General features: G+C 38.7%; 2 protein-coding genes across 6 annotated transcripts in view; one reads left to right on the top strand and one right to left on the bottom strand.

Annotated features, from left to right (window-relative positions):
- Positions 1 to 173: 173 nt before the first annotated feature.
- KATNA1 (katanin catalytic subunit A1) lies at positions 174 to 18,839 on the top strand. Of its 4 annotated transcripts, XM_064649097.1 has the most exons (12): positions 198 to 284; positions 2,473 to 2,773; positions 5,197 to 5,371; positions 6,092 to 6,249; positions 7,679 to 7,862; positions 9,617 to 9,738; positions 11,044 to 11,149; positions 11,487 to 11,645; positions 12,774 to 12,900; positions 14,465 to 14,599; positions 14,872 to 14,998; positions 18,499 to 18,839. In XM_064649097.1, exons 3-12 carry the CDS (start codon positions 5,201 to 5,203, stop codon positions 18,695 to 18,697), a joined length of 1,488 nt encoding a protein of 495 aa, XP_064505167.1. In that variant the 5' UTR covers positions 198 to 284; positions 2,473 to 2,773; positions 5,197 to 5,200; the 3' UTR covers positions 18,698 to 18,839. The 4 variants fall into 4 exon arrangements, with proteins under 4 accessions (XP_064505166.1, XP_064505167.1, XP_064505165.1 ...); XM_064649096.1 differs by lacking the exon at positions 2,473 to 2,773 and having other exon boundaries at positions 174 to 284; XM_064649095.1 differs by lacking the exons at positions 198 to 284; positions 2,473 to 2,773; positions 18,499 to 18,839 and adding exons at positions 324 to 637; positions 15,957 to 16,054.
- The window catches only part of GINM1 (glycosylated integral membrane protein 1), a 29,449-nt gene continuing 17,671 nt past the window's right edge, over positions 12,047 to 23,824 (bottom strand). For both annotated transcript variants that reach the window (XM_064649101.1, XM_064649103.1), the window contains exon 8: positions 12,047 to 23,083. In XM_064649101.1, coding sequence (XP_064505171.1) covers positions 22,975 to 23,083 — 109 coding nt within the window. In that variant the 3' untranslated portion in view covers positions 12,047 to 22,974. The remainder of the gene's footprint in view (positions 23,084 to 23,824) is intronic.

The raw sequence follows: 23,824 nt of genomic DNA, 5'->3' as shown, positions 1-23,824 counted from the left end.
CCCTTCCTTAAAATTTAAAACCAAACCAGATCATCGCTGTCCCTAATAATGGTCATCTTGCCCGACTTCTTGCCCCCCCGGCCGGGCAGACCTTCACCCCCGGCCTCGCCGGGCTGGAAGTGACGCAGCCGGATTTGCCTTCAAAAATTGCCGGCGGCAGGAGGGGGAGGTGGCGGGCAGGGCCGGGGGTGGGGTCGGGAGTCGCTGGAGGAGGAAGGGGGCGGAAGAGGTGGTGGAGTCGCAGCTGCTGCCGCTGTCGCCGCCGGTCCGAGCTCTGGAGAAGAGTAAGTGAGCGAGGGAGCCCCGCGGTACCTGCCCCGCGCCCGCCTGGCCGTGCGGGGCCGTGCGGGGCCGTGCGATGCCCCCGCTCGGCCCGGGCGGGGGCGATGCCCGGTCCCGCTCGGTGGGGGCCGCCCCGAGGGCTGCCGGGCGCGGGGAAGGCTCCGGCTCCTCCGTCCCGCGGCTGGAGAACGAGCGGCCCTGGTCGCTGCTGTCGCGACACCGGCCACCATTACACGGTGCTCGTCGGTGTTGTTGTGTCGAGGCTGTATCTCGCACGTGCTCGGCGCGGCATCGCCGTGGTGTCCCTGAAGCCATCGGGAGGGGAGGCTGCTCCCTGCCCCGGGAATCCTCCTAGGTGGGCTGCTGGGCGCCGCGGGTGCTGGTTCAGGCACAGGACTCTGGTTCCCGCTTTTCCCTTCACCCTCCACCTGCTTTGTTGTTTGTTTTTTTTCTTAATGAAGTAGTTTGCAATGATCTGCAGTGATGTAAGTTTTCTCTCTAGATAGAGAGAAGCAATTCCACGTATCCATTTAGCTGCAGACCCTTCAAAACTTTCTGAGAAATTTGCTAATTTAATATAGATCATCAAAAAGAATGCTAGCCCCCCATGAAATGGGGAGTAAGTAACATGTTTAATCAAGTCTTTTGAAAGGCTTAGCCCGGAAAACAAAAAAATCATCTGCCACAAGTGCATTTCTGCCTCATGTTTGATTTAGGTTTTTTTCTTTTCTATGTCTAGGCATGGTTGTGTTCATGGTTGCTGGTGGTTCTTCTTTTGCTACCATTATTGTTAAATACAATAAGTGGATGAGAACCATTTTGTTTAGTATCCAATAAGTCTGGCAACTCTTCTCTTTCCCAAGTAATTAATGCAATCACTTCTTGATACCAAATGTTGCTAGCCGTGGATGTTATGAAGATGAGTATTAAGCTAGAAGGGAGCTCCAAGGTGATGCCATCACGTAATCAGTAAAAATTGATTCCTGAAAGATGTTACTTTGGGGTATTTTTTTCTCATCTGGCTTGCTGAGAGAACTTTGCAAAATTTACATGATTGCTTTGATGTCAGAGCCTGTATAGCAGGCTGAAATAATGGAAACATGTGCACTCTGCCAAAATTCAGGCTCTGGCTTAGTCCAGATATTAAGGTTGGACTGAAAGACTCTTGGAAATATTTTCCATGTATGTCTTGTGCTGTTTGCCAGGTCAGCAAGTCTGCTGCAGTAATTGATGAACTCCAACTTAAATCTTCACTTCCAACATTTGCATTGTCAATCTCTTGATTTTTAAAGTTTGGGGGATTTCTTTGTGAAACACGATTGATGCAGTGTTTGGTTATAGTTTCCCATATTCTAATGTATGACTGTGAGCAGAAATCAGTTATAGTCATTCCTTATGATAATTCGTTAAAGTCCTTATGATAATTTCTTAAAGTCCTTATGGAAAACATGAAGTGCCCCCAGAGTTTTCTTGATGATTATCTGTTACCTTTCAAATGAAATACAAAAATACGTTCCAAAACCTCATTCTCAAAAGTTGTAGGTATCTTGAACTTTGGTTAGGTTCAACCCTCTCTGCTCTTGGCTGTTCTGTACTCAAGAAGTATTTTAGGTCCTCTGAGCAAATGATAAAACGTATTCTGTTACTAGAGATGGGTTAATTTCGGGGAACCTTATATGGCCATAGCTAGTGTAAAGAGTGATTATTGGGAAGTGTGTGTTTGTACACAATGTAGAATTAAACTTGCAAGACAAAGTGCTTGTTTTCCTTATATCCTGTTCACTGTAAACTTTATGAGCTCTTTGCTATTTCAGTTGCTGTTGGAACATAGATAACTTCACTGGTCATGATTCATGGAAAGGTCGTGGCTGATAAGTGCAGCCTTGCAGCTTTGACATCCTGTTACGTGATAACACCAAGTATTTGTAAACACATGTGGTATTACTAAGTATTGAACACATGTGATATTACTTTAAAAATTATTAAGTGGTCAGGATTAGTTTTGTGGGTGTTTTAATCCCCTCGGTTCTGGTTTAACTCTAGATTTGTGTATGCTCACGCCTCTCCCACATGTGTCTTACACGCTACTCTGAGCTGCCACAGCATATGGCAACTTTCTGCTGCAAACTTTAACCTAGTTTCAGATTAGTACTCTAACTCCTGTTTGTTTGTTTGTTTTTTTCCTCTTAGAACTGCTGCAGCATCTTCAGTTACAGGTGCAGCAAGCCCATGGATTAGTGTATCAGCTCTAACACTGCCTGTGTTCAAGTGGCAGCATCAGTGGCATGTCCAGACATAAGCAGAGCCAGCAGCTTTTTCTGCCTCACTTGTACACAAGAGCCTTGTATTTGGAAGCCACTTCAAGCTCTCCTGCTCTTATGAGTCAAGATGAAGCAACAAATTAAATTGGTTTTCTAGTTTCAACTAAATTATTTTGCATTTTCAATACCACTCATGAAACAGATAGATTCGAATACCATTATAAACTTGAGTGAGCACCTTCTTTTTTTTTTTTTCCTACATGAGTTGCTAGCTCATTCTGCTTATTCTTCTGTTTCTACTTTCTGTCCTTACTTTTTCTACCTTTTCTAACCTGAAAATCTCATTAACTCTTTTATTATGTGCAGTGCTATCATTTTGGTCCCAAGCTTTCGTATCTTTCTGACTTAGCCTCTTTAGTTTTTTTTTCCTTTTAGCTATTTTCAGATGAAAACTGATATTACAGGCTGTTTTGTTTGTGGGGTTTTTTTTCTCAGTACATAAACAGAATTGCTGTTCCGCTTGGATTGCTCTACAGCATTCAGTGTAGAAAAAAAAGTTATCTATGACCTCTCTTGGCTTTTAAAAGTCTAGTTTGGTTATAGTAACTTGCTATTACTTGATTTTTAAAATGTTTATTAGCATCTTGCTCAACCTGTGATTTCAGTAGTGTTAATCATGGGTTTGAATTCTCAGGACAGGCAAACAGGTGTTTCTGGTAGGATGAGCAGAAGTGGAAAAGCTTGCTCCTAAATTTAGCAGGGAAAACTTTGGTAATATCTGTGTGATGATCCATACAGCAGTTGACAAACATCTTCAGGCTTTCTTCTCCTGAGGTTAAAACCAACAAAACTCCCAAGTCAAACTGTGTGTCCAAACCCTAATTAGCCTGGGATATGTTAGCCTTTGTAGTTGCTGGTCACATTAACTGTATCAGCTTGTAGACATCATGGCCAGCTCAGCAAGTCTCTGGCCAGAGTGAGATTACATAATGTAGGTTCTGTGATAGCAGGTTTCCAAGCTCAGCCCCACGGGTCCCTTCTGTATGGATGGGTGTAGGCTGTTGGAGGCCTGTCTTCAGCTCCCTTGCTGCTAGAGTTTTGCTGGTTTGGACTGAAAATTTTCACAGCAGCTATCTGCTCCAAGGGAAGGTGGGGAAGAAAGAGGAAGGAAGCAAAAAAGAGAAAGATGTTGGCTCAGGAATGCCTCGTCTGTGTGTAAAGCTACTTGGGAAGGGGACAGAAAAAGGAGTGCAAGTCTTAAAATGTTTGATTTGTACTTCACTGCCCCTCTTTACAGTGGAGAGCTAACATTTTAGTATTAGGTTGGCAGGTGTGTGCAAAGTGCGCCTTCTGAAACCTCTGATGTGGCCGAATTCGACCCTGACCTCATCTTGAAATGTGTTCAGTCTTAAGTCTGTTTATTGCTCATGAGTACCTCTTACATTCTTTAAATAGTTGATCTGTATCAAGTATGCTTCATCCCAGGGCTTAGCTCTAATTGCTTGTCTGCAGTTGCTTCTTACTGGCACTGGGTACAGGTACCAAAATGAGAGCAAGATGACTCTCTTGCAGGTGTGTTTAATTGTTTATTTTATTGTTTTCTGTGCTTGGATAAGGAAGTAGAAGGAGAGTGGGGAAATTCTTGATGTGCAGGAGACAAGAAAAGCAGAGACAGTGAAGATATAGAGAAGAAGGGCATGGGATGTGTAAGAAACTTGTAAGAACATGGAACAACTGCTCTATGGACAGTGGCAACTGCAAAGAACAAGTCTACTGCTTCTACTTACTACTGTCTTTGTATAAATAATACTTCTGTGCTATTCTAATCTAAAAGTGCAGATTCTGCTAGTTCTGCAAAGTGGAAGTGGTCACAATCATTGATGATTGCTCCAAAAGCCCACAAACTACTGCTGCTGGTGGAGAAATGTAGCATGGTTTGAACAATATGTTAAATAAAGTGGGTCATCACACATTACACGTTTAATCGTACATTTCCTTACCTTTCAGTGCTAATTTAGCAGCCTCAATATGTTTCAAATGTTCCTTTTTAAGTGTCAAAATGAAGGTGATAGGAACATGCAAGCTGGGCATAGAAGGTGTATATTTGTTTCAAACAAACATTAAATAAAATTCAAGAGTTGTAAAATCAAACTAATGGAAGAATAGTTTTTTCCACAAGGCAAAATAAGACTCTTAAAACTTACATGCATGGAATGTTAAGGCAAAAAAAATTAACAAAACATAATGCATCTGGAAAAGGGTTTCATTTGTTGCTTATTGGGAGTTTTTTTTAAACCACAGATGAGCACAGCGAAATACTAGTTTATCTTACAATAGAATGAAAAGGGAAGGATGCATTTGTGGCTTGCAACAGTTGTATTTATATCTGCTAATCTTGTATGGGCTTTTCAACAGAATCTCCATGGCAAGAAACAATGCTGTGATGTGAAGAGTTTCATTTCTAGTAACAGAGCAACAAGTACCGTTGTATATGGATGACATTAATTTTAGGGCTTTTTTTTCTAACTAACACTTTTCCAGCTTCTATATTTTGATATGCTAAATGAGGTAATGAGCGTATGAAAATAGTTGCAAAAAATTGTTCTGCTGCTGGGATTTTTTTTCTTTCCTTAATATCTTCTATTTTTTTCAGCTTCATGTTGAACATGAGCCTTGTTATGATCATTGAGAATGTAAAGTTGGCCCGTGAATATGCCTTACTGGGAAATTATGACTCTGCAATGGTCTACTACCAGGGAGTTCTTGACCAAATGAATAAGTATCTGTACTCTGTGAGAGATGCCTATCTGCAGCAGAAATGGCAACAGGTAAATATTACTTTTCTGGGGCATTTTGTGGGATAAGCATTAAAGTAGCAAAAATTGCCACTCTTATTGTAAACAAAAGTATAAAAATACTTAAACCATTCTCTGATAAATTAGTGCTGTTATATATAGGCTTCTTTTTTTATTATATAGACTTATTTAAGTCATCTTTATGACTTCTTTCTCTGTCAGTGACAAAAAAGTCAATGGAACACAGCACTGGGGAGCCAGTGCACTCTGACTTGTCAGCTTCTTGCTGATGAGTGCCCCTGTAATGCTGAAGTTTTGTAGTCTGGTATCATTTGGGTCCTGTTTCCCTCAATGTTTTAGTATGACTAAGGTCCTTAATAGAAAGTGAGTTGTGACTACCATGGTAATTTGTCCTTAACACAAACCAACATTTTTTTTCATTGATATTCGGTCTGATGAGTTGATAGTTTTAATTGATATTTAATCTATTAGGTTCTGTCATACTTCTTTAATATCCAAACTTTGTAAAAAAATCTCTTTTGTTAAATCTAAAATCTATTTGTTTATTCTTTAAATGTGCTGAGGAAGGCAGAAAAACCTCCTCAATATGTAATGTGCATAATTCTTGTTTATTGAAGTAGAATTAAACCCTGTAGAATCTATCCAGGCATTACATGAGCTTGAACAGAGAACTGTTACAAACTTATTTCCAGTGTGCTTAATCTACGTCTTTTTTTTTTTTTTCTTAATCAGGTTTGGCAGGAAATAAGTGTGGAAGCTAAGCATGTGAAAGATATAATGAAAACACTGGAGAGTTTTAAATTAGACAATACTCCATTGAAAGCCTCACAACAAGAATTACCAGCTCACGATGCAGAAGTCTGGTCTTTGCCAGTACCTGCTGAACGTAGGTAAGAGGAAACCTGAAGGCCTAAATTAATATTTATCAGGACAAAGTGTGCTTTGACTTCAGCCTGTTGTGGTGTAATTTTTGTTCTAGAACTTACATGTGTAATACTTGCAGCTTGCCACTGTTTGTAGTGAAGGAGATGCCAGAATGTTCTGAGGGTTTTATCTTCCATGGCATGACTAATGTCAAGCTTCTTCCCCTCATTTAATAACTTTGGAACACTCCTAGCCAATTTCATTCAAACCTTCTGGAAGAATAGAGCCCGAGAGGTAGAACTTTCCTAGTGTTTTGAAGGTTTCTAGAGAAAATATACAAATTCATGTTACTAAAAAAGGAAAGTCTTGAGAGAACTGTTTTATTCCATTTGTCTTGCCAGCTGCTGAAGTACTGAACTGTAGCAATATGAAAAAGCCGCAGTGAAAACTTGGGCCATATTGTGTTGGAATAACTGCAGTAAATTCCCATGCTGAAATAGCAGAACTCAAAAATTTAGGTGGAAATTAGATGTGGAATTGCACTATTCCTTTGCTTTGTAATGGCATTCAGAGGTGGCTAGGTGTTCATAAATATAACAGTAGGTTGGTAGATACTCCATTTGGAAAATGAAAATACTCTAACATGATCTTAGCATCAGCATATCTGTGTAGTCCAATATGCATTTTATCCTGAAGAGAGACGTAGTGCTCTGACAAACTCACTGCTGTGAATCAGTTAAAGACAACTTCTGTAAAGATGCTGGATCCTTGACACATCTCAAATGATGTGTCAAATCATATCATCTAGTTTCAGTAAATGCTCTCCAAATACAGTCTTACATTTACTGTTCTCTGGAAATATCCCTGACCTTTTTTACCTTGACTCATAGCTTATTAATGCAGGAATTTTAGGAAAGCCCACGGAAAAAGTGTATCTGAGAGTAACGGACACGTATAGAAAAGAAACTTAATTTTAAAAAAGAAATCCGTAATACCAGTCGTAGTGTCGGTTTGTTCACATGCTTCTAAAATTAGTTTCGTTTCAAACAACTGGAAGCATCACATAGACTTTTTTTCTTTCAAAGGAATTGGGCGTGAAAGGAAATGAAAGTAGAATTGTCATTTCCAAAAAACTTTTACATTTCTTTGTGTAGGGAAGTGAGGACTGTTGTGGTAAGGAGAATTTTTGGTTTGTTTGTTATTTTTTTCCTAAGCTCCACAATACTAGAATTACTTTTACTGATAGAATATGCAGGCAAGGAGCTTGTTTTAAGCAAATGAGCCCTGCTGAGTTTGTGAGCAAGGGAAAATGGATTTTTAGTGACTATCTAGAAATGTTTGTCTTGTTTCTGACATTATCTTGAGCAAAAGGCTTTGCAGTTTGTAACCACTTGGTATGTAGTGCTCACCAGTGACTTTACACTGAGGCTTTTTGCATATGTTACAACTAATTAGACCTTCGCCAGGACCCAGAAAGCGTCAGTCTGTTCCATGCAGTGATTGCCGAGGTCACAATAATCGTGTAAGTGCAGCTGTCAGAGGCCCTCACCGTCCATCCTCTCGAAATCCCAATGATAAAGGGAAGGCAGTCCGCAGCCGGGAAAAAAAGGATCAACAAAATAAAGGAAAAGAGGAAAAGGTAAGCTTGCAAATAACTTCACGGAGTTGAGAAACTCAGTCTTTCTTTCTTAGTATTGAGTGTATTATAGAATTAGATGCCTAAAAATATTTCTTTTGTTAAAGTCAGTGTGCCAATTTGAATCTCTCACCTTGTAAGATGTCTTTGCTTTGTGGATAGTGTTGGTTATGGATGAATTAGAAACAAACAGATGGTCTTCTGGAACAAGTGATCTGGTAAATGTATCAGAAGGGAGGGTATCGAGAGGATGGAGCCAGGCTCTTCTTGGTGGTGCCAAGTGATAGGACAAGAGGCAACTGGCAGAAACTGATGCACAGGAAGTTCCACCTGAATATGAGGAAGAAATTCTTTGCTGTGCGGGTGACTGAGCACTGGAACAGATTGTCCAGAGAGGTCATGGAGTCTCCCTCACTGGAGATATTCTAGAACTGTCTGGATGCAATCCTGTGCCATGTGCTCTAGGATGACCCTATTTGAGCAGGGAGGTTGGACCAGATGACCCACTCTGGTCCTTTCCATCCTTACCCGTTCTGTGACTTGTTTACTGCAACTTGGATATTTTAAACTGAGATTGACTTGCTTCTTCCAAAGCACTTCAAGATTTATGTAATCCTAAAAGGAGAACTTTACTTTTTTTGTTTTGGTGGGGGTTTTTTGTTTATTGTTGTTCAGATCTGATGTTAGTTCCAGTTAGTTTTCAATTTAAAACAAACAAAAAACCAACATACTTCATGAGAGAGAATAATCTATGATCTATTCTTTGAAATCAGACCGCTTTAATTTTTTGCTTTGTATCTCCATGAATTTAGCTGATCACCAGAGTAAGAGATGATACAGAAGGCACTAGAATCGTAGTTTTCAAGGGTCTACATAAATCCAGTCTCCATGTAATAGTTTGTTAGCTTCAGCAACCTTATGTTGTGGCAAGGTGTCATGGCCTGTGGAGATAGTACAGGGTGGAACTGTTTAGCTGTGTAAGCTACTACTTTTATTAGGAGCTCACTCAGGATATACACACAGAGAGACCGGATAGGACTTTTTTTCTTTTTTACAGTTGTTCTGTCATCACCAGTGCTTGCTGTTAAGTGTATAAAAAAATGGGGTATGTCTAGTGCATTTTATTTCCTCTCAGTTGCATGGTCTCTGCTGTTTTTGAGCCCTTTCAACTGTCTAGCTTCTTTGCTTCGGCTCTACTGCAGAGCTGCTTCTCTGCTGTTCATGTCCATGCTTCTATATCAGTTAATTAGTTATTTTATTACTTCTGTGGTCTTCCTGCAGATCACCTTTGCTCATTCTACATGGAAATCATGCTTACTTTTTTTTGTGTCCCATGTATATGGCATGTATATGACACTTAGAGGATTTGAGATACCTAGGTCAGTGTGACTTTATGGTTCCAGTCTTACACATAATTTCCCCTTACCCAGCTACTATCTCAGATAGTTTTTGGTTTTTCTGGGAGAAGAGGCAAAAACTGTTAAGTGGGATAGCTGTATGCAGTTTTTATTAAGTACTAAGCCAGAGGTACAATATGCTGGCTTTGGAGAGAAGGAAATGGAACTGGGGCAGTACAGGAATCTGGGTGAAACACACAGATCCTGCAGTGCAGCTGTAATACAAGTGCTTTCATAATTTTTCATGCTGGTTTATGTTGCCGCCTTCTAGAAATACAACACTATTGTGGACTTGTTATAAAATCCATTAGTAGCATAACCATTGCTATGTATTTATGTTGTTGTATCCTTTATATGTAGAACAAATCCACATCTGAGATTTCAGAGTCTGAACCAAAGAAATTTGATAGTACTGGATACGACAAAGATTTAGTAGAAGCTTTGGAAAGAGATATAATTTCTCAGAACCCCAACATTCGATGGTAAGTTTGAGTACTGCTGCTAGTCTTTCTGAATTGTTGTTTCTATTTCCTCTTATACAGTATGACAAGAATTAAGTATTTTAACATATACTTACATATAAGAAGTACCTACAGGTTTTCCTTACTGCTTTAAACAGGCATCTAAACTTCATAAGAAGTTTAATATTTTTAGAGCATCTTTTTTCCATGCATAGATTTGTAGAATAGTTTGGGTTGTACAGGATCTTTAAAGATCAGCTCGCCCAATCCCCTGCCACGGGCAGGGACATCTTTCCCTAGATCAGGTTGTGTAAAGCCCTGTCCAATCTGACCACACAAAGCTTCTCAAACTTTTCTAAGAGACCTAAAATCAATTTTTGAGATACTCTTTTGCAGTGTAAAAGTTTCTAGTGTCTGTCAGTGTCTCTTCATTTGAAAAACTGTTTTGCTACCCAGGGGCGTATCAAGACAGAAAACTGTTTAACAAAGAAATTATGTCAATATAGGAACCCTTTGAAATGTTGCTGGATGTGATGTGGCTACCAGTATAAAATATAACCCTGTGCCAGTACCTTTACATAAACGTGTTAAATATTAAACATTATACAAAGGATGTTTTGTATTCCAAATGTTTTCAAGCTCAGGTGGTTTTGTGAGGATTAAATGAGCAAAAATCTTCTGTCAAATAAAGTAGGCTTTAAAAAAAGTTAACACTCCCAGAAAAACTTGGTGTGCATGCAATTGTCATGTATTTCAGTTTAATATGTAAATACATGTTTCAGTTTTTATATGGAATCTTAAATTATGACTTCAGATTTGAAACTAATTCTCCATATAGATATGCTTTGAAACCAAAGTATTATTTGGGCACATGCTGATAAGAGGAATGCCCTGAGAGTTACCCTCAAGAAAATAAGACCAACCTATAAAGTACCTAAGAATTAGTACATTTGTAACTCTGAAAAAAAATTCTGAAAATTCTGTTTAATTCTGCTCGATTTACTGGTCTTCAGCAAGTTGTTCTTGTAACAATGAAAGATGGTATTTAAGTTTCAGGGACACCCAATCTCTTGGCAAAAGAAGAAAGCATAATCTGTAGCTTAATTTATCCTCTAGCATAAATTTAACCAACTTGCTCTATTCTGCTTATCATTCTGTGAATGCCAACAGTGGCGCTCTAGTGAAATAGTTAATGGCCTTTTTTTTGTTGGATTTATGGGAGAGCCAATACATAACGATAAGTTTAATTGCATAATTTTTTGAGCTGTGGACTGATTCTTTTGCATCCTGTCTGAATCTGTCAAACAACTTTCTCTTTCTTGTCAGGGATGACATTGCTGATTTAGTAGAAGCCAAAAAGCTGCTTAAGGAAGCTGTAGTTTTACCCATGTGGATGCCAGAGTTTTTTAAGGGAATTAGAAGACCGTGGAAGGTATGAAAAAGTCTGATCTTGTGATCATAATTAGGATTCTGAGATTGGATCTTGGCAGAACAAGAAATTTTGAGTATTTTACAGTTTATATAAGTTCTTTCCACTCTTTAGCAACAAAATTATGGTAAATAGTACCAACCAAATAAAGATGTCAGCCAGATACACACACTGTCTTCAGCTGTATTGTTTCGGGTAAGCAATAGTAATTAATACTTACCTTTGAATAACTTTTCAAGGGAAAGTTTACATCCATTGTTTTACTATTGCACTACTAAATAAACTGTAAATTCCTGTGGTTTGATTCTGGTCTTAAAAATGGTTCTTTTTATTTTAATAGGGAGTTCTGATGGTTGGTCCTCCTGGTACTGGAAAGACCCTCCTAGCAAAAGCTGTAGCCACTGAATGCAAGACTACTTTTTTCAATGTTTCTTCTTCCACACTTACCTCAAAATACAGAGGAGAATCTGAAAAACTTGTTCGTCTGCTGTTTGAAATGGTGATTGAAGTTTCTGAATATGAACAGTGAAATAATGAAGAATCTCTTCCAGAATAGTGAAACCTTGCCAAGGTTTCAAACAGTATGCACAAACAACTCTCCAAGTTTTCAAATGCTTTATGCCTTTCTGATTTGCCTGTTTACATTTCAAGATTATTCCTAAATAGCTTTATAAAAGCTGAAAAATTAGGTCATCTTTTAATTTCAGGACTAGCTTGCTACATTAGAGGGAGCTCGCTATAAGTTAATGAGCGATGCAGAATGTACTTGAATATAAAACTAAGATGAAATTAATTGCTTTCTGGGTCTGAACCCTATTTAGGCTTTGCGTGTTTTGTTGTTGTTATGGGTGGGTTTTTGGGTTTTTTTTATGCTTAGAATAAGTGGACTTCCAAAGTGTAGTTGGCTTCAAAGCGCATAAGATTTGAAATTGGCTCAGAAAATAGTAATTTTTCTTTTTTTTTTTTGTCATATGTTACCAAGTTTGTATGCAGTGTTTGTTAGGGTGTCCAGTTCTGGGGAGGAGCAGCAGAGTTGCAATTACAGTAGTCAGAAAAGTCAGGAAATAAAAGATCTTTTACACAGTAGTTTGATAGGCATGATATCAACTCATTTAATATGATTGATCGAAAATGTATATACACAATCAATACTATCTCAACTGTTTTAAGACAATAGCCTTTATTATTGTAGATCCTTGTCTTTGACTTCCCTTGTTTTCAAAAGGGTCAGAGTTATTTTGCAGTTGACCTGGTTCTTGGACAGGTTCCATGTCATGGTGTCCCAGCATAACATTCATTCTTGCTCAGACTGAAATCTTATTCAGGCATTCTGTGATGACTTTCACAGTTATAAATGTTAGTCCTAATGTGGAAAACTGTGTTTAGCTCATTAAATGTTTGTTTATAGCCCTAACAATTACAGGACTTTGCCAAAAGCGGTTCTGCTCAAATGCACAGCTGCTCTATACCAGTGTGCAGTGGTCCAAGAGAGGGAAGATTGGGAATTGTTTGATACTTATGAGCTGATTGAATGGGGTAAATATGTCTTTACTCAAGTCTGAATATGCTGCTCTTAAATGGGAGTAGACTGCTACTTCAGCTTCCACTTTGTCTTTGCTTTCTTTAGGCTCGATTTTATGCCCCGACAACTATATTTATTGATGAGATAGACTCTATCTGTAGTCGAAGGGGAACTTCGGAGGAACACGAAGCCAGCAGACGTGTGAAGGCAGAGCTCCTGGTTCAAATGGATGGTAAATAACCTGATTACTGGGAAGTGCTGGACTGGAGGAAACTTGAGGGACCCCAAAAAAAACCCCACATTGAAAACTTCATTCTTCAGAAGTAGTTTCGTCAAAGCTGTACATAGAATTGGGTTAGAGATCTACAAGTGCACCACTCCAATCATTGATGTGGAAGGAAAAATTATTTAACAGTCTTTTAGCTTCTGAGCTATGACCTTATATTAGTGACCCAGAATAATGAAGTTTCAGTGGAAAATGCAAGATTTCAAAACAGCAGAAGAAAAGAAAGTATTAACTGCTTCTCTCAATCTTTGCCTAGCATATCACTCACTTCTCCAAAACCAAGTAAAAAGTGTTTCAAAAGAACTGCCACCTGTTCCAATTTAAACTTCAAAGGCAATCAGTACACTTAACTTCTTTGGGATCTCTTTTTCTGTTAAAGATACAATCAAAAAATGAAGACTTTTTATATAGAAGTGGTTTAGAGAGTTTTAATTTTAGAACACTGAGTTTATTACAGCTATTTGGTTAATATTTCACAAGTCAACAAACTTCAAAAGTAGGTAATACAGTGCAAAGTTTCTGTAGAGGTATCCTTTTTATACTCTGGTGAGCAGAGAGAAGGAAAGGAGTAACTGAAAAATGCTACTCTGTGGGATGATTTGTGATAGAATTCCATGAATCGCAACATCTGTTTATTTATTTCTCTGTCTCTGATGTTGATACCCTTTTATGTTTGATTTTAAATAGCAGCAGAGCTGTAATACTGTTCTCGTGTCAAGGATGTACATAATCTGAATTTATTAGTAGCAACTATTTGAATCCTTTTACTTGAGCATTCATAAATGGTGTTTTATCTGCAGATTCTCTGGCAGACTAGGTACAATGCCTATCCCATGGCCCAATCCTATAATTATAAACGAAACCAGTAAATGCAGAGAGTAGCAAGTTTAATGAAATTACCTTCTTCCTGTTCCAGCAGATTCATAGTGTTTAGAAAGTGGGGTGGTCTCCCTGTCTCTGAGAAGTTGTGATTTAGTCCACCCAATTTAAACATTAACTCCAGCAGTTTGTAAGAATCCATCTGTATATATGAAACCTTTGGCCTGTATTCAGAACTGAAGAAACTTTGTAGGGAAGTAATGCTGCTCTTGTGTGGCTGTTAGTGAATACTGTGGGGGAATGTCTGTTTTAGAGTGTAGTGATGGTTCTGGAGAGTTGTTTTGGTTTTCCTCACATGCTGTTATAAGATGTTGATATGAAAATTGAAATGCTCTAATGGCAGAAATGCATACAACTCTGCTGTAAAACCATTCTAACCATGATAGAGAGGAACTTCCTGATCTCAGCAGTGGCCTATGCCACTGCTCCTGTTTAAACCAAGTTTCCATTTATTTTTGCAGACTGTCATAGAGATGAAAAAGTGAATTCTGTTGCACTTGGCGAGTCTCTTATGCTTGGACTCACTAAAGTGCAATAGAGTAACTGCTTTAATATTATAGAACCATGGATACTGTTCTCTCTATACATGAAACTTCTATGTATGTTTTACTTTCTCTTTTCTCTATTGCAGGTGTCGGAGGGGCTACTGAAAATGATGATCCTTCTAAGATGGTCATGGTACTTGCTGCTACTAATTTTCCTTGGGATATTGATGAAGCCCTAAGACGGAGACTAGAAAAGAGAATTTACATTCCTTTACCGTCAGGTATGAAGAGTTGGGGAGAGGAGTGGTTAAAAAGACTAAAATCTAAACTTTATCAATATTCCTTTAGTTTTGATTGCCCGATTTAAAAATCTAATTGATACATGTAAGCAAATTCACTTACGGATTCAGGACCAGGTGAAATCTAAACATGAAATTTACCTTTATAGCAAATACACTGTCCTTTTTCTCATTCTTCCCTCTTATCACTCTTCAATTATTATTTATCTTCAGAGAGCAAATTGTATAGTCTCAATTTTCTTTTCATTCATTAGCAAAAGGTAGAGAGGAACTCCTAAAAATAAATCTGCGAGAGCTGGAACTGGCTGATGATGTTGACCTTGCAAACATAGCTGAGAAAATGGAAGGTTATTCAGGTGCAGACATCACCAATGTATGCAGGTAAGTTAACATTGCATCATTTGCGTTACTATCGCTACACACTGCAAGAAAACTGTTTGTAAGGTAACCAAGTTACATGATTAAAGTTGTTGGATAAAAATGGACTGCAACTTGTCTTTTATGTATGGCTAAAAGGTGAAATACTGCGTTAATATTTACCTAAGTTTCCATTTGAAGAGCAGTCAGTTGCAACATAGTAATTTAAATAAGCTATGATTTAGGTAAAATTCCGCGTTCTTTCGTGTAGACTAAATTCCTTTCGTGAGGAATATCCACAGGATGGTAAACTTTAACTTGTAGATTTGCAGTTATTCCACTGGGGTTACACTTCTGCAGAAATTCATATGTAGAGAGGTGTTAGTGGCAGTGGCCAGAGTACCTAAGTAACAACATAGAGCATTCTTCCTTCATGACACAGAAAAGGTGTTGTGTGGTGGTACAAGAGCTCTGTACTCAGCACAGTGGCTATTGTGATGAGGCAGACCTAAGTTTTTTTTCTACCTCATCCATTTCTCCTTCTTCTCCATACTGTTGACATACAATCATTTGTGAGCCTGTTCTCTAACCTAGATTGCTGAAATAATTGGCTAAAAATACCTTCTAACCCTTCCTCTATATTTTCTTTCAAAAACTGAAAAGGAGAGGACTGATCTTCAGTCATGTGGTTTACATCAAAAGACTTGCACTGGCACAGTTGCAGCAGTGGCAAATTATGGAATTGCCAGGAAGGGACAGGGAACTGAAGCTTTTTAAGATGATGATGTCATCTGATAAGCACCTGTGTAATGATGCTTTCAGGCTTTGGAGGTAGCACTGTGGTGTGGCAGGGCAAGGCTTGAGCTCCTCGTTGTGCCAGCCAACCCTTGTGGTGCTGTACTTTGAACAGGATGAGAGAGCTGTTCTGGATTAAAAACACCTTCTCATTATTTCCTCAAACGCGAATCTGTTTCTTGCCTAGATTCCTAATAAGGCTCTGCAAACATGTGTCAGCACAGCTGAGAGGACAATATGCTGTGCCACAGGGATGAATGCAAGTAGCCTGTACACAAAACTGCCACCAAAGGCTCTATCAGCAGGGTCGCTTAAGGCTGAACTAAGAATATGGAGCCTCAGTACGGCTTCCTGAACAAACCTTGTGCAGTGTCTGGGAAAAGAATGGTATGTTAGTTGCTTTGAATCTGTGTTGTGCAGATTTGTCTCATTTGTAGGTTTGTGAGATGAATTTGTGGTGTTCTTTTGATCAGTCTTGGTCTTGGTGTTGGTTGTGCTCTGAAAGGAGCTTGTGCTAATAGGTTCATGTCATATAAAAGAGTTTATTTGGTCTGCTACTTTGTGCATTTTAGCTGCACTTTGTCTCCTCCGGTCTGTTTAGTGTTTTTTTGTGAATAATTTTAGACTGAATATCAATACATTTGTTTAAAAGTCAGAATACTTTTAATATTTTTCAGTGAATTACATATGTGTATATACATATGCACACACTGTTACTTCTGATTTTTTTACCTAAAGTCCCGTTGTAGAAATACTATTAAACAAAACAAAAGCAAACTAACAGATGAAAAAACTAAAAAGCAACACCTGAGTCTTTCATTTGTGGCAATCTTCTAAGTGATAACTGAGGTGGCAGCAAGCATAAATCCAGATGAACTGAGGTTTGGATTCACATGATTTGAAATTACTTAGGAAGTACTCATATTAGCCTGTGTATTTACACTTCTTTCATAGTGTCAGGAGAAACAGCTCTTGGATATGATTGTTTCATTAACACTGAGTCAGAAAGATGTGGCTGATTTAAGTGCTTTTGTATGGTTCAGACTCACAATATGTAAGCATAGTGAAGTTCAAACCAGTAGACTATGACAGTCCTTGCTAGTGCCACAAGCAAAACCAAAGAAAAAGTGGCCCAAGACGAGGTTTACTGAAATTACTCCCCCATCTTAAAGAAATTGAAGTTCAGAGTTTGCTGAGCCAGAGTGAAAATCAGTCAGAGGTTACAGTATAGTTTCTAATAGTCAGCATATAACCATGGAAAATGAAGGCAAAACTTTATTTTAAAATGACATTCAGGGAATGCAAAATGCATCTGAATTGCGTATTAGATTGAGTATGAATTGACTTTGAATCATTGTTTTGAGAGGGCTGTGAATGTCGAAAGGCCTTTTGAACAGAACTGGCCCCTGCTGCATCTTTCAGTGGGTGGCTGCTTGTTTTTTTGAATGCAGTTTTTGTGCTTCTCCAGGCACCAAGAATGCGTTTGAGAAAGCACTGAGAGTTCATGTTGGAATGACTGTCGATAAAATGACTTTACAAAAGGAAGTGGTGGCAGCTGCATTTCAGTTTTGTGTGGGTGTGTTGAGGTGTGGTGGGCTTGTTGGGTTGGTTGGTTGGGTTGGTTTTGCTGGATTTTTTTTTTTTTTAACTGCTGTATGGAAGCAAATTAGATGCATGGAATGCTCCCCCTCACCATTGTGTAACACTGGCTTTTAGTTCACAAATGATGTTATAACAGCAAAGCATGGTGATACTTGGCTAAGATGGAATTCAACAAGGCAACTTCTTGGGGTTGTTCTGAAATTCTAGTTCCTGTATTATGCATTTTAATTTCTTAATTAACAGTTATTTAGTATGTTCATGAAGTCTGTCAGTTATGATTTTCTTTAGGGGGTGGGGTTCATACTGAAACAGAATATGCTGAAACCATCTTTCTAAATCCTCCTAGAACACAATGTGCAAGTTTTTTCTCTTTGGATTCTCACCTGCTAATGTGATATGATACACTGTTGTGATATCAGTGGGATTACCCTTCCATTTTTTTTTTTTACTACTAGACAAATAAGCAGCATTTTCTTATAAGCTATATAACAATGAATTAGGAGGAACTTTAGTCTCCCAGTGTTATCTGTCACCTCACCAGCTCACCACCTGCTGCTACTAGATTTACTGCTGGAAATCTAAATGCAGTCAAACCTAATGCAGAAAGAAAATGACACACTTTTAAAGACACTTAATGCTCATTGAGGCCAGAAGTTTGAGGAGCTACAGATGAACAGATTTTGTCATTTAGCATTTTGCTGGTTGGAGGTAGATACTGTTGACTGTCTTTGAAGCAGGTTTCCTATTCAAACCAGGAAACATTCAAAATGCTCCAGCTACTCCTGCTATATCTAGGAGGAGTGAAATTGTTACTTTTGCCTTGTTTCTGTTTAAAAATACAATAAACAGCGGCTACATCATAGGCATTAGATAAACTGGTTAATCATCACCTCTTTTGCCTAGCCTGTGAGTACTAGCTATTCAGACATCCAGTGAGGATAAATCCATGTCTGAAAAATGTGGATAGCATTTGGAGATCTTGATATAAAAATTTACAGTTCTTTATTCTATCTTTTTGAATGCAACAGCTTAACTGGAATGGTATGTTGAGCCTTTCAAACAACTGAACTCACTGTCCTGCATCGAGTAAACATTTATTTCTTTTTATTTCTTACCTTCCTGAATAGAGATGCATCATTGATGGCTATGAGAAGGCGTATTGAAGGCTTGACACCAGAAGAAATAAGAAATCTTCCCCGAGATGAAATGCACATGCCAACAACTATGGAAGACTTTGAAATAGCTTTGAAGAAAGTTTCTAAATCAGTATCTGCTGCGGACATTGAGAAATATGAGAAATGGATAGCTGAATTTGGATCATGTTGAGTTGTCTTCTCTTGAAGAAGCTACTTTATGTCTTAAAACAGCTTTAGATGTAATCAGTGGTGTTTCAGTGCACTGCGTGCTCTTTTTAACTTTTGTAATTTAAGAGCAACAGATGTCTCAATAAATTTTTTTTAAATGCAAATTTTGTCTAGCTCTCTTTTAACTTGCTCAAAAGTCACCAGTTTTTCTCAAATGCTGAAGGTATCTGCTTTGATTTTCAAGATTACTTAAATTTAATACTAGAACTCTCATATCAGAGTATTTACTCTTAAAATATTGCCGTAACACCAAAAAAAACCCAAAAAACAAAACCAAACTAGCCCTGCTAAATGAGTAAGGGATGCTGAGAACTGGGAAACAGGAAGAACGAGTTGGTTACAAAGACAGTTTTCCTATCTGATCTTGGAGAATTCTACCCTCAAACTGTTTCTAAGGTATTACTAAGGAACCTGTGCAAAGGTTGAGATGTGGAACAGCAGCCCTCATGCTGTAACACTTAATAGAGTCAACTGAAGTTTAAGCAAGGGGTAGGATCATTGTGGGTTTATGGTGTCTGTTAAATGATATTAAAATACATCCAGCCAGTGTTAACTAACTCTGTGTGGTCAGTGGTGACGCTGAGTCACATGTGAAGTCTCCTTGTAAGTCTAAGAGAAAACAAAATCTTTCTGACATTAATTCTGAAGTATGTTTTTCTTCCTTGACTGTATGGTACTGTAAGGGTCAGAACTCTAGACTGGTAGGTTGGGTCCTGGCTTACACATTTATTTTGGTAAGGCTGTTCTGATAAGGCAGCAGGTGTTATTTGTGCTCAATTGATAACCCTGACTTAACAATTGACAAAAAATCTAAATTCTCTTTTTTCATTACTTGGTAAGTAGAATGTAGCAGTTCTCTGAGAAGGGTTCTATGGTGACCATCTAGGTAATAATTTTAGATTTTCCTCTACAATGGTAATTGTAACTAAAACAGCTATAATTTCTATCCATCTGCTACTACTTTGGAAACACTTCTTTCTGCTAGCTCCTCCCAGAGCAGGCAGCTGTAGTTCTGCTTTCAGATAAACTTTTATGCTTTTTCATGAATCAAATAGGTCCAGACTTGTTTCAGATGGTAGATACATGCTATATGAAACTGGCTGTGGAATTCCTGCTCATGTGTCTCTTTAGATGCTGCAAGGCAGCCGGGAAGGACAAATGGTAACGAAAAGTTGCAGTCTGAGTAGGAGGCAAGTGCATCTCAAAGATAGAGTTGTGTAAATGCCATTATTGTGAACATCTTCTATGTACTTAAAATTCATCACTATGTTGTAAGTGACAGCTGGACACACTGAAAAGGGACTTCCAGCAGTGTCAGCGATGAGACGATCTAGTAAAACACTAAGATCTTGTGAGAGCTCCTGCACCCTTGAGGGAACCTGGCAGAAATGAAGGAAAGTTCAGGTGAGTACACAAGTGTGTGCATTTATACTTCCATTTCCAAAGTGGAAAACTGATTTACTTCTTTCATTTCAAATGGATAGCCTTGTGTGTCAGAGTTAAGAAAATTATAATTATGTAGTATTTTGAAGAAGTGGGTTCTCATACTACTTTTTTTTTTTTTTATGTTAGGATGAGAGTGGACCTGTTAACTGTGTTACAGGAGGAGATTTCTTCTCATAATTCATTGCAGGCAAACCAAAATACTCAATCTGTCCCCCAAGTAAGAAGGGAAAGGAGGCAAGCTTTGATCCTTGGAAGCAGTCCGGTAAGGGGCCACTTAGACTGAAAGTGTGATATATTTTGAGAACTCCTACAGTAAACCTCACTTTAAAAGCAATAGTTTAGTTCTCAACTAGCCCAGTTCACTCTGAATGAACAAAATGAACACCTCTGTAATATGTGGTAGAGGCTGAATTTGTAGCTCAGAGCTTCATTTTGGTTTGGAACACACAATATGGTGATACATGGTTGCAGTGAGAGCCACAGTTTGTGAGGAGGTAAGAGATGTTGCTGTTCCTAAAAACCTACTGCCATCCTCCCAAGGGGTTTTTTTGATAGTTGGGAGTTTTTTGGGTTTTTTTCAGTACCCTGTCCCCCCACTTTCTTTTCCCTAGTGGACACATGTATTCTTATCAGTTCATGTCCTGGGAAAATGAGACGTACCGTGACTGGCATGCAAGACAGTTGCTCTTTCCCAACTGCATTAATTGCATAAGGTGGTTTTTAAATCAATTTACAAAATAGTTCAGATTAGTCCCAGCTCAAAGTAGCACTCCTCTGGAAGGTGCAAGACTTATGATTTGGGAAATCCATGTGCATGCTAAAGCAGAAACACAAGTGCTTTAACTTTATTTAAGACTCAGTAACTCCAGCTCCTTAAAGCTGCTACGTTGTCTGGCAATTACTGTGTTCAAGATTTGCACTGTCTTTAGAATTTCATTACCTGGTGGTAGTACTTCTTTCCTCATACTTTGTAAACACCATACAGAAGAGGATTACTGAGCTCATGGAAATCAGCCAAGTTGTGAAGCAGTACCAACACTTTTTTTCAGGCTTAACCACTCATTTGTTGCAGCTGTTTAGAAGAGCTAAATCGCCTTGTTTCTGTGCAGGTGCTTGGTTTACAGTTTCATAAGGAGGGATGCAAAGAGCATATGCAAACATCTGCCAGATTTCCATCTGCAGTGTAATTCATACTGTGCTTGTGCACTAAGGAAGAACTATTGTGTTTCTTTCCATCCTACTTTTTTTTTTCCCTGAAGAAGCTAACTTCAGCCTTATACATCACTTCTACTTGAACCATGCTAATGAAGGAGCCAGAGCTATGTTCATAAAGTGTAAAGAACATGAATTTCCACATGCAGAGAAGTCTGTCTACAACTGTTTGAAGAGCTGCTCCTGTGTGTGCAGTCACCATTCCTGTGTTAATCTTAGCAGTTTCCTGTTCAGCCATGGATGACAACCCCTTTGCCACCCTAAGAGTGGTAGAACAAAAATTAAAATTAAAAAGCAAGGGGCAGTTTGAGCAGTGTCCCTGTTACCTTGGGCTGACATGTACCAACCACACTGCACTGCTGGGTGGTGAGTCTTGGTTTAGTTTTTTGCAAGGCAAGTCAGTGTTAGAAATGTTCCTTCTATCACTGCAGTGCTGTCAATTGAGAGAGACAACGTGAGTTGTTCCTGTCACAGACCAGCTGTACGGACCAGCATCTGAATAACTTGGATCTCATTACATTTGTGATAATGTTTCCTTAAGGTGGGAGGGGGGGAAATCAGCTGCACATGGGTAATTCTGATCACTCAGATGATAACTGTGCTCAGTCTAGTGCCAGGTAGTTACAGCTCTGAATTTTTTTCCTAGTCATTCTTCTGACAAACAATTTTTCTAAGTAAGAACAGTGAAAAGCTAAAAAACAAATAGTACCCTGTAGCTAACATGTTTGGCAAACTGCTGTTCTTTATAACTATAGATGCAAAAGTGAACACAGTTTAATAAACAATTTAAATTTTATTTGAAAAATGTTAACAATAGAAACTGGTATGGGCAGAGTGGGCCTACTTAGCAATAGTAAGCCAGTATTTCTGTACAATTCCATAGAATTTTCATTTTTCTTTTGGGACTTCACATAGTATTGCTGTCACAGATACAAAAAGCATACTATAATTACAACTGCTAACAATTTTTATGAGTGGAAGGGACCATAAAAACGTAAAGTGCTTGAAATATAAATCTGCTTTTTTAATTTTTGTTTTGCATATATAAAATGTCAAATTTCTTGAGTAACACAAATGTTGCGTAGTGGTATCTTCCTTGCAAGGCACACTCAACCCTATGAGACCTGAGCCAGGTTGGGCAGCTTTGCTTAGGCTTTTGGCACAGCTGATGTTTGCAATACTCCCTAGTCCTTTTCTGAAGAATGCTTTCTGCAGACTTAAGGACACCCTGAATTTCATCATCTTGCTAGTCAGGACAACTGACCTGGTTTATTTATGGGCATGAAGGCAGCGAGCATCCTGTCCAAGGTGTGGAAAAGTGACTTCACAGAAGCTAAAACCAGTGGTAGTCCTCAGGGTGGAAAGCTGCTCTGAAAAGGCTGATTCTGAAAAGGCTGCTTGTTTATGAAGAGGCACAAGGAAGTCAGCTTTGGGCCTTGGCCTGAGTTGCCCTTTTATCAATTAATCAACTGACTTAGTTTTCTTAGTAGGAGACAAACAAAGTATTAAGCTCAAGTGCCAAATTTCAGGTCAACTAAAAGTGTGTTTTTAAAAACCAGTAACTCCAAAGTAAATACAGTATTAAGTACATGCTTTCTCATCTAAATTATTTTTCCTGTCTGGAAGATCTGAAGGCAGGCTGATAGTAGTCACAGGTACAAAGCTGACTTGATCCAGAAGAAGGATGCCTCTGAAAGGTAAAATTACCTGGCATTAGAAAACAATATACAAAACAATTCTGTGTTCTAAAAATTGGATTTACTCTTTAACTCCCCAAACTTTAGTTTAAATCAGTGTGTCAAGTATTACCCTCATAATACCTCTTTTGTGAAGCTAGAATGAAAACTGGTTCCAAAATATACTAGCTGTGGTTTCTGAGGGCTCCCTTCACCCAGTTTCTACATCTGAAGTGTCAGCAGTGTAGACTCTATATATGCTTAGTTTCATAGTAGCCTAAAACTGTCTGCTGTCAGGAGCTACATTTAATTCTCCAAGACTAGGTAGTTTTATCAGTGTACCATAGAATGGCACTAAAGACTTGGGATGAGGTCCTGACATCTGCAACTGTGTCAGTCACCACATGAGATCTTCTGCTCATTCTTACTGGTTTGCAATCATGATTTAAACTTTTACCATTTTTTATGGGAACACTTTACATAGGTAGCAAGAAAACAACTGTGTGGTTTTGAGGTTGTGGGGGTTTGTTTGTTTTGTTTGTTATTTCTTTTTGTTGTTGGTTGGGTTTTGTTTTTTTAAGGGGAGGGAGTGGCACAATTTCTTTAAATGTTCTGACAAGCCATGCACAAGCCCCATGCTCTCCAGTTGGAAGAGGAATTACTCCAGGCTGGCTCCTCTGCTCTGTACTCTCCTCTGCCATGGACAGGCAATGAGACACTTTGCTGAATAGTTTGCTGGGATTAGATTTTTCTTC

This window comes from Pseudopipra pipra, chromosome 3 (assembly GCF_036250125.1).
Source record: "Pseudopipra pipra isolate bDixPip1 chromosome 3, bDixPip1.hap1, whole genome shotgun sequence".
NCBI lineage: Eukaryota > Metazoa > Chordata > Aves > Passeriformes > Pipridae > Pseudopipra > Pseudopipra pipra.
Note: the sequence above shows the minus strand (reverse complement) of the source record. Positions and strands in the feature narration are given on the sequence as shown.